Below are 10,989 nucleotides of genomic sequence, written 5' to 3' on the forward strand. Positions count from 1 at the left end.
GAATGTAATAATAAATTGAAAATTCGGGAAATATTATCCATACAGAATTAATATATTTAGAGTGATGTCACTTTGTAAATTTTCATAAAATTCTTAGTTAAAATTATTCCTGTGTCATCTCTTTGCAAAAAGGCATACAAAGAACATTGAATCTAGCGAACGTTTACAAAGTATGACGCAAGAGAGGATCGCAATTGATTAACAGCGTTGAGTTCTCCTTTATTGGCGAATTCTATTATGTCCTTTATTGGTTATGGAACTCCGAAATTGCATAAATACGTCACTGTCACGCTAAAATCGTTACAAACGAATGTAAAAAGGCATTATCAAAGGTAGAATATTTATCATAAAGATTATTACAACGTACGTTATCCGTTATACATATTTCTTTATATAATTAACAGAAATATATACATTAAAAAAGGACATAAAATATTATACACAATATAATTCGATATAATTAGAAATAAGAAATTTCCTTAATTTTACTCAATATACAAAAATTAATATACCCATATTGGTACATAGAAATCCCACTAATATTAAAACTTTTTTATTCGTTCCTCATTAGGCACAATATTCACAAATAAATATTCCATAAATAACCATTTTTGTATATAAACTCATTTTATTTAATTCCATTACCAGGCAATTTACCTATCATAAGAAATAATCAATACCATTTAAATAAAAATTTTTAATATTTTTCAATCTTTCTTATTTATGGTATTCTATATAACCCCCATCTATTTTCTTTATACCACTCAAAACTTTAAACATTAAATATTGTAAACACCACTACATCTAGCCAACTTCCTATACTTATAAAACCAAATTAATTAAACGAAACAAACATGGCCTCCTAAGTTCACATAATGGCCCCCAATCTTCACATAACCTCAAAAATTCTATGTCAATTTCTCGAGGACTTTACATGACCCCTATTAACAAATCCTAACCTAGAAAAATTACTCCTCCAAATCTCAAGCACATTATAACCCCCACAAACTGGCCATTTTCATAAGCAAAGAATTTTCCTTTCGATAATCAAAGATACTCCAATAGTTGCTGATAAATAGATGATCTTTGTCGAGCCCATCGAGCACAAAGCACGATCGAAAACGAGATTCTGAAAGAATGGTTAGCATAGGGAATTCGTTTCAGGTTGTTCGGGACAAAGTGCGACAAGTGCAGCGAATGCTTCAGCAAGGACGACTACGTGATGAGGGCAAGGAGCAAGATTTATCACATAAAGTGCTTCCGATGTTCAGCCTGCATGAGGCAGCTAATGCCAGGCGACGAGTTCGCCCTGAGACAGGATGGCCTCTTCTGCAGGCACGATCACGACGTCCTAGAAGGCGGGAAGCTGTGCTCGGGGCCTGGTGGCGTTCCTGGAAGTGAGAACAACAACAACGCGTCCCTTATGAATAATAATCACCATCTGCACCCCAACGATGGCTCGATATCAGGTAAAGAAACATCTACCTATCTCCTTCTTTATCAATTTCACGATGAGCAAAGGAAAAATGGAAATGGTGCCCTAAAAGTGTTCCTAATGCGCTGTAGGAGACACATAAAATAGCAAAATTCGATTTCAAGTAGTACGAACTGATATAATTATCTTAGAATCATTAGTAATGCTTATGACTTTTTAAAATTAGTCAGCAGATTTGATAAATTGAGTTGGCTAACATCACAGGAGTCACATCAGCATACTAATCTATAATTCTACTATATTCCACTATCCACTTTTGATTAAATGTTTCATGGAAATATGGAACAGCAAAATTCATTCATTCCCAAACACCTAAAACGTGGGTAGGTCTCAGTGGAAGAATAAATAACGGAATTGTGTTCACGTTACTATTACCTCCTACACAGAGACATTAACATCCAGGAAGATGAACCTGACACAGCGCGATATTCCGCAAATGACTGTTTGATAGGATAACCGTACCCTGACTTTTATCACGTCGACGTGAGCCCGACCTATTTGCGGATTACATTGTCTGGACACGGACTATCAGGGCACAAAGGGCAAATTTGCGAAAGGGACTTCGCCGAGGGGAAGCACAAAGGGTCCTTCTGATATAACAGTGTTGTATTAGGATCACCGGTCATAATTAGGTGTTGATAATTGAAGCAGTTAAGACCCGAAAGGCTTGACCACTTCCCTCCTACGCGCAGGGATTACAAGGGATTAGCGTTCCACGAGCTAGACCTAATATGCGAGCACGTACTGTCTCGCTCGGATGGATTAAATATCTAATAAGGCTCGCGAGATGATAGTAATTTAATTACGTTGCACAGTTTATCCTTTGGTAAGTTAGCAAACGTTGGTTGGAGTAACTGAACCTGATGTGAAACAGGAGTAGCTACTGTAGCTAGATCATCGATAGAGGAATTATTAATTCGAGAAGGTGTCTGAATTGAGTTTGAATATTTTGTTCTCAAAGTTTGCCAGGTTTCATTATCCTGTTAATAGTCTTCAGTGAAGGATAAAGTTAGGATCGTGCGTTGATTAGTAATATTTTAGGAATTTTAGGCAAGATGACTCTGCTGACAGGTGACTTTAACTTGTTGGAAAAGATAAATTGATCTCTATGATAATTTGAGATAATTCCTAGGTTATTTACCTTTCTGAATAGCTAGTAAATATTTATCAATGCCAAGGTTATTTATGTTTAGTATTTATTTAGGGAATAAAATATTCTTTTTCTCTCTTCTTCACTTGATTTGTTTGAAAGGTTAAAGAATTTGGAATCTTTTCTTGGTCATTAACAATAATTATCTACTCGGTATTTATAGAATTAATATTTCGATTTATCTGAATGAACGAATGATTTTAATTAGTCTGTCATTGAAGTACGGACAACATTAAGCTTTGACAAGCAAAATTAATAATTTTGGGATCCTAATAACTGGATTAACCCCAAATTCCTTTATTCATCTACACTATCGCGAATCTTGGGAGACACATCTGTATATGAAATTCGCATAATGTAAATAATAATTACTTACATATCTCAGTCGCTCTTGTTCCCAAACTACCTAGGTAACTGTTACTCCGTTCAAAAGACACCAACGGTTATTCCATTCGGAATACCCGTTACTCCTTACTATTATAAATACACCAGTTATTACTCGTTATCCTCCAACTATCGTTCTCATAACTAAAAACCACAAGGCCACGATAAATACGACGAAAGTCGAAACGAACTATAGAATCGGTTCCCACAAGATCTCTCGCGCATCCATTGAGCGTAGGCTACCGTGCGCCACCAAACGAATCTCTAAACAACCTCTAAACAGCCGGTTAACCGGTGGAAACAACGCGTGCAAGGAAAGCCTGTGGACACTGAAGAGTCGCATGGAAAACGCCAGAAGTCGCGATGGCTGATTACCCATACGCGTTCGTGTCCACTATCACTAATTCATTATTTACACGAGTCCAAGATAAATTACATTTGGACGTTCGTTCTAACGACGTGGCACGACGCCGGGTTAATCGGTGATAATTGGAAATTGTGTAGTAGAGGACAGAGGGCCTAGGTGAAACGCACGTCTCCTAATTCTCGCGTAAACAATTTCACGTAGGATCGTCGCGAGCCAGCGTATTTTCCATGATGTTTGTCACTTGGCTTCCTATATGGAAATCGTTTCGCCTAAACCGTCTTTTCCCGACGCGCGAAGCCCACGGGCCAAGGCAGAGTCGACGGCCAGTGGTTTGACAACTCTTTACAGAGGAGCCGAGGTGTCAAATGTAGCACCTCTCTGCCAACTACCGTGGCACATAACTACGCACGATCTCCTTCATTTCTTCTTTTTATATTTATGGACGTTTATTCAACTTTTTTTCTTCACCTCCGCGCTCGGCAGTCGCTTCCTTTTTCCTCGCTTTTAATGGACGGGGCCGTCCACCGATACACGTATATACCTACTGCACACCGTTGCTAACGTTCTGCTACAGTCTGACGATTTTATGTCTCGCGAAGATCGGGCACCATTTGCCATAGATACGTGTTTGGATTTTATCACCCGTGGGGACCTCTGGATTCTTGGTTCATATGGAATCATGTTATAATTATTAAAGAACTTTGGAAATATAGGAATATTATTTAGAAGCTCAGACCTGTCGGTTAACCTGACAAATTACTTGTTTTTGAGGCTTAATTGGTTTAATATCCGGAATTATTTGTTCATCTATGCTGTTATTTATATTATTTATCTGCGTTCAGACATAACCACGGTAAGTTCCTAAATTCAGGTATATTAAGTACCAAATTTTTGATTCGTGATTGCTTGGGATTTTTCGATTTAAATATAATCGCATAATCGTGTCTTCATTGTACCTCGGAAATGAAGATACACGCCACGCGACGTTCCTTTTTAGAGGCGCAGATTTAATCAGGCAAACCCGCGTAATACAACTAGCGCCACGGAGGCCGTTACTGCACAGAGAACCGCGCCGAGTTGGCAAACAGCGATAAATGGCGCAACGCGCTCGTTAATAATAAATCGGTTTCACTTTAGCCGATTTCTTCTATCAGTTTTCACATTCGCCGGTACCCTGGAATCGTCTGGACTCTCGCTCTCTCTTTTTCCCTCTCACTGGAGCGGTTCTTCCTTTGTGGCCGCTTATTTGGTTAGGACGCAAAAATAGGCGCAGGATTTCGTTTGCTCGGTTGCCTTTTCGTCTTACCGTCCGCAAACATTCGATTTCGTGCGGCTACCAAATCCTTCCGAAGGACACCGCCAAGGAAACTGGATCCTTATCGCGGCACGAGTTACTTATTACTCGTTAATTGGGAGTTAATGAAATTCGACGCTCGTCCCTCGTCCAGCCGTTTACATATGGGTTTCGCTGTTTGGTCGGCTAAAAAGTGTCCGAAAGGTTCGTGCTTCTTCTTCTTCTTCTTCTGCTTCTTCTTTTCCTCTCTTTTCTCCCTTTTCTTTTTCTTTTCTTCCTGGTGCAGTCGTTCCGGAGGAGTCCGTTCACTGATCGATGCGGCTAACAAGGGAGCTGAGCCTGAAAACTCGAACGCTCCTCTTCGTTTTATATCCTTCGCCGGTTTGTAGAGAGGTTCGACATAAATATCGGGCAATTTCTATTTGCTCGTCCGATGATAATGGATGAGATAAAGCTTGTAGTACATGGATATGGGGTGTTGATGAATTTTCAGCGCATAGAACGGTAGTTGAAAGGGAAAAAGAGATATTAGGAGGAACGTATGAGCGTTCGACGAGACAGAGACTCGATGATATTTCTTTCACTTTTTCTGCTTCTTTGGAATATGATTTTGAACGTGTTTCGTGACGTTATGCAAGGTTAAGTGAGATATTGTGGCAAGAGTGATACGCAATGCTGATTATGAAAGTGCCTTGAGTCATATATATTTTGTCATTATAATAAGTAACTATATTATATTATATTATATTATGTATCATATCATGTCATATATCATATATATTTTGTCATTATAATAAGTAATTATACACTGTTATTTCTTGTTATCGTAAAATAAATAAAAGTAACACGAAGGAAGTGAAAAATTCATTTTTTTGTTATTTTTGACTTACTTGGAGAGTGTTGAATGTATCGAAGTAAGAGAGGTGAAGTTAGGTTATTTATTTTCGCGTTTTAATTTGTTGTTTTTAATCGTAGGAATAATTATAATTGTTCTAATTTTTCCAAACATAAATGTAGAATAATATATATTTGGGGATGGATATAAGGAATCGTTGAAAAATAAGAAGTTTCTGTAAAATAATCTTTTTCCTAACTTACGCAGACTGAAAATGCTTAGTACTGGAAAAATAACTATGAACAGTTGGAATTATGGCAGTTATTTTTTCTTAAGCGAAGTATGCAGTAGAATTATGTAAATTTTGAGTAAGCATATAAACGGTATTGAAACTAGTTTTAATACAGTGAAGTTGTTGGAACAACATTCCGTTTATCAGATAATTTACCGGAAATCATTAGATGACTTGGAACACTTAAGTAACGTTTTGCATACTTCTCTATAAAACGTTAGCAAAATTGAGCAAGATAGAATCGACGATTTCTACATTTCTACTTTTATTTTTGAACATTGATTAAAAGTCGCTTATTCCAAAATTATTACTACAGGTTAGATTAATTCTAACATCTTGTACAAGAAGTGATTGCAAAATTGAAGAAAATGTGTTTATGGAAGTTTAATAGGACAAATATAACTCTAAAAGACGTTAATTCTTTGCTTGCAAAAATATTAGAAAGATATTGGAAATATTGGAAATATCAAAGATATTAAAAACATTGGAAATTATTGGAACTATTGGAAATATTGCAAATATTGCAAATATTGGAAATTATTGGAAATTTGTGAAAATAGTGAACTTCTTAGAAATTATTGAAAACTTTTAAAAACATTGGGAATTATTGGAACTATTGAAAATATTGGAAATATTGCAAACATTGCAAATATTGGAAATTATTGGAAATATTGCAAACATTGCAAATATTGGAAATTATTGGAAATATTGCAAACATTGCAAATATTGGAAATTATTGGAAATATTGCAAACATTGCAAATATTGGAAATTATTGGAAATATTGCAAATATTGCAAATATTGGAAATTATTGGAAATTTGTAAAAACAGTGAACTTCTTAGGAATGATGTAAAATTTCTAAAAATATTGGAAATTTGTGAAAATATTGGAAAATATTGGAAATTATTGGAAATTTGTGAAAACAGTGAACTTAGAAATGATTGAAAATTTGTGAAAATATTGGAAATTTGTGAAAATATCGAAAACAGTGGGAAGACGCTGAATAGATATCCCAATCTTGCAAAACTATTCGCTTGCAATTATTTCCTTCAAATGTACGCGTTCACAATTCTCCGAAATTCGATCGAAATTTGCGCGCGGTTTCGCGTGAATCGCCTGAGCCCAGTAAACGCCAACACTCGAAACTTTTCTCGATCGTGCTCGATCTTAGGGAGCCGTTCTCGAAGGCCTTCTAGATCTCTCTCGCGGGGCCTGGTACCGATCACGGAATCGTGGCCAAAGTTTGCTCATCGACAATATTGTCTCTGGCCTCTCGAATAGTCAGCAGGCGTTCGTCTTCGCGTTCTCCATCCGCCATGTTGAACCACTATCCGGATCTCCCATTAGCTGGCGAAGAACGTTTTGCAGGACCGGTTAGGACGATAGTCGCGGCCGGACATTCTACTCTGCATTCTCCTGATTTAGTCCCGCTGCTCTTCACGAGAAGTTGGCTTTTTTCCAAACAACCGGCGAATCGGATCGGGCAATAGCCGCTGAAAGCAAACAACGGGAATCGCCATTCGAGCAACGCTCCCTTAGACCTCTGCGATTATTCCTTATTCATTATTATACTTCAGCCTCTCAACACTGTAGCTACCGGTCAAAATCACTGGTTTCGCATATTTCATTCTTGCAATTACCGAACCTATACAGATACTTTCAATGGAAGTAACGATGATCTTATTTTTATTCTATTCTCACAAAAATTTACTATTACTGTCAAATTCACTATCTTAAGAAAATTAAGATGCATAGCAAAATTGAAAAATATACAATTACCTCTGATGAAAGTCATGTACACTAAATTTTATTTTTATTCTAATTTCACAGAAATTTGTTTAAATATAGTATATTTAGTTACACTTTAAATTAGCATAAAATTTGGAATTCTTGAGAAATAAGTTTCTCTGTCAACTCATCAACAGTCATAGGAATTGACGTTCATATTGCTCAAAAAATTCCTCTAAAACCTCTAAAACTCGAAATCCACTTTAATTCACTCGCTATTACAACAAAAGCAACGAAAATACCTTCGTCTGAACGATAAAGTACACCTGCCATGTCATTCGTGTGCCATATAGCTGTAAAAATACCCCAAATTTCTCGCGGTAAGCCATGGAACGAAGGGAAAGGAAGGGCGGGCCGGAACTGTCACAGAAAAAATGAAGTCTCGACTAGAAGATCGACGCGAATAATCGTGATGTTGATTTGTTCGCAGACTCCGGTTCTGAAAGCGGGTCGCACAAAGCTGGCGTGGGTGGTACTCGAGGATCTGGCGGCCATAAAAGCGGTGGTGGCTCTGACGGGAAGCCAACCAGAGTTCGCACCGTTTTGAACGAGAAGCAGCTTCACACTCTGAGGACCTGCTACGCCGCGAATCCGCGGCCGGACGCGTTGATGAAGGAACAATTGGTCGAGATGACTGGCCTGAGTCCGCGCGTGATCAGGGTATGGTTCCAGAACAAGCGGTGCAAGGACAAGAAGAAGACGATCGCCATGAAGCAGCAGATGCAGGAAAAGGTGAGCATTCGAGTTTTGGAGTTTTCAATTTCACTGCAATTGCAATTAATATTCTATACGTAGCTGGAACTGTGACAGCTCCAGGGTTGGAACACTGGAACTGTCAAAAGGGTCAGAATGACTTGTTTCAGACTCTTCATATTCCTTTCTGTTCCTCAGATACTTTTTGACAAGATCAATAGTGATTTTTCATTGCTATAGCAATTCAATAGATCCTGATCCCTTCATTTATGCAAAATTATTAGCTTACCACGATATTAATCGAAAATGTCAACACAATTAAAAATTCTAATCAAAAACCTATAAAAATTGAAATGACTATAGCAATTCAATTGGTCCTGATTTCTTTATTTATGCAAAATTATTAGCTCACCACGATATTAATCGAAAATTTCAATACAATTAAAAATTCTAATCAGAAACCTTTCTCCTTTTATTTTTTATTTTATCATTTTAATTATTATTGTTTGTGTATGTTATATGGTGTATATCATAGGAATCATAGCTAGTTTTGGTATTAATTTCTAAAGCCATTCAGACTTGTCTGTAATACGAATCATGAATTTTAAAGATTTTGGTAGTCAAAGGTATCCAATAGTTATTTCAAATTAAACTGTGCTTAGGAATTTTGGAATTTTGATTTCATTCTGATTAGATACAGATCAACGTCTTATTTTACTTTTGCAGTTTCTTTTTTGGCAGAGCTAGACTTGTTTTGTAGGCTGCTGTTAATTTTTATCTGCGTTTATTTCCTATATGGATTATAAGTACACTCTTTTTTGGTGAAAACTGTTTTTGGTCATCCAAATTTCTAATTTCTTTGAAATTTAATACTGTACTTTGAAATTCTTATTTTTGTTAGAAAATATCGATTCGATATTACATTTAACGATGGGAAAAATGTATCATTTATACTGGTCTTTGCGTTCGAAGCCGCAATTTAACGAACGAAGGTACATTATGTTGCAGGATGGCCGTAAATTAGGCTTTGGCGGTATGCATGGAATTCCCATGGTGGCCAGTAGCCCCGTGAGACACGAGAGCTCCATAGGAATGACGCCACTGGAAGTACAAGCTTATCAACCACCGTGGAAAGCTCTTTCAGACTTTGCCTTGCACACTGATTTAGACAGGCTAGATCCTAACACCCCCTCTTTTCATCACCTCGTGTCACAGGTAATTAATTGCTTCCAAAAATTATTATCTTCTTAGAATTACATTAAATTTGAATTTAAATATTTTGAACAATTTTTAAAATTGATTATCCAATTTTAATTTATACAACAAATTGTCAGTATATCAAATTGTGGTGAAAGTATCATGGGTAATTAATAATTAATAATTAATTCCAAAAATTTTGTGTAACAAATAATTGCCAATATTTTAAAGCAAGGTATATTTTATAATTGCAAATTTCTTTATCTTGAAAGGATGTTGTACACAATTATTAATTATCATCAGAAATCTGCATTGCAGTAGCAAAATTTAACAATCTCCAACCAAAATTTCAATATTTCAATATAAAGTTTAATAAAAATAGATTATATCCAGAATATGAAAATTTTCATCATTGATTTATATATAAGGCTAGTGTTTCTGTTATAGTAAATTTACAAACTAAATTCCTATAAAAATTTCTTTCTCAATTAATTCTAAATATTCTTAAAATTACAGTAATAATAAAAAAGAAGGAAAAATGGTTAACAAATAATGAAAACCATTGATAATAAAAATAATATTGGACAGCTGTACCCCCCTACTAAAAGTGTCAATTGCAAAGCATGTACTTACGAAATTCTCGAGTTTCTACCGAAAGAATACAAAATTAATTTTTAATTGCCTCAAATCCAAAAATTGGTGTCATCAATCGAAATTACCAAAGTTCAACAGCGTCTCGGCGTTTATATACCTATAGTACCCTTAACTTGCAATCTTTTTCGCAACATTGTCGACGTTTCAGTTGCAAGAAAATGCTTTCAGTCTTAAATATATAAAATATTTAATTTCAGATGCACGGTTACGATCTCCACAGCGGACCACCACAATTACCACCGCCGGGAATGCTTGGCGGGCCAATGAACGACGGTGGAGGCGGCGGGGGTGGTGGTCCTCTGCCACCCCCTGGTCCACACCACCCTAACAGTGGCCCAGACATGGGACAACACCCTGACAGCACGGATAGCTATGTAACTTACCTCGAAAGTGACAGTGACTCCCTTCATCACGATACAGGAAGTCCATAGTGTTGTGCAGTGTGGCCAGAACGAAAGTGTCCGCTTTCTTCGTGGTCTTCTTTCAATAAGTGCTTGAAGAGAATCGTAGTCTGCGAGAACAAATAGGGGTGATTACGAACGGCTGGAAACGGAACAGAAATCAGTTGGAAGAGTGTTAGCTTTTCTAAAAGGAAGCTTGATCCTTCCGCGCTTAATTCGATCATCCAGGAGAGATGTAGATGAAATATGTTTTGATCGACCATCTTCTCTTTCAATCGAATATTTTTAATTCGATGTACTCTCTTTTAAAATGGAATATTCTTGTACCTGAATTCCGTGGTTTGATGAGACAGTCTCATCGTGGATTCATCTAATTCTTTCTTATGTGGGATGATAGGATTATTTATTGGTTAAATGAGTATCGTGCAGGATTATCATT

At 36.7% G+C, this 10,989-nt stretch overlaps 1 protein-coding gene across 1 annotated transcript in view; it reads left to right on the forward strand.

Annotated features, from left to right (window-relative positions):
* The window catches only part of tup (LIM1_Isl and LIM2_Isl domain-containing protein tup), a 65,251-nt gene extending 54,572 nt beyond the window's left edge, over positions 1-10,679 (forward strand). The window contains exons 3-6 of the mRNA XM_017909875.1: positions 1,165-1,469; positions 8,036-8,337; positions 9,307-9,513; positions 10,347-10,679. Of these exons, the coding sequence (XP_017765364.1) occupies positions 1,165-1,469; positions 8,036-8,337; positions 9,307-9,513; positions 10,347-10,580 (1,048 nt within the window). The 3' untranslated portion in view covers positions 10,581-10,679. The remainder of the gene's footprint in view (positions 1-1,164; positions 1,470-8,035; positions 8,338-9,306; positions 9,514-10,346) is intronic.
* Positions 10,680-10,989: the final 310 nt, after the last annotated feature.

The sequence above is a fragment of the Eufriesea mexicana genome, unplaced genomic scaffold, assembly GCF_001483705.2.
Source record: "Eufriesea mexicana isolate 0111107269 unplaced genomic scaffold, ASM148370v2 scaffold49, whole genome shotgun sequence".
Classification (NCBI taxonomy): domain Eukaryota; kingdom Metazoa; phylum Arthropoda; class Insecta; order Hymenoptera; family Apidae; genus Eufriesea; species Eufriesea mexicana.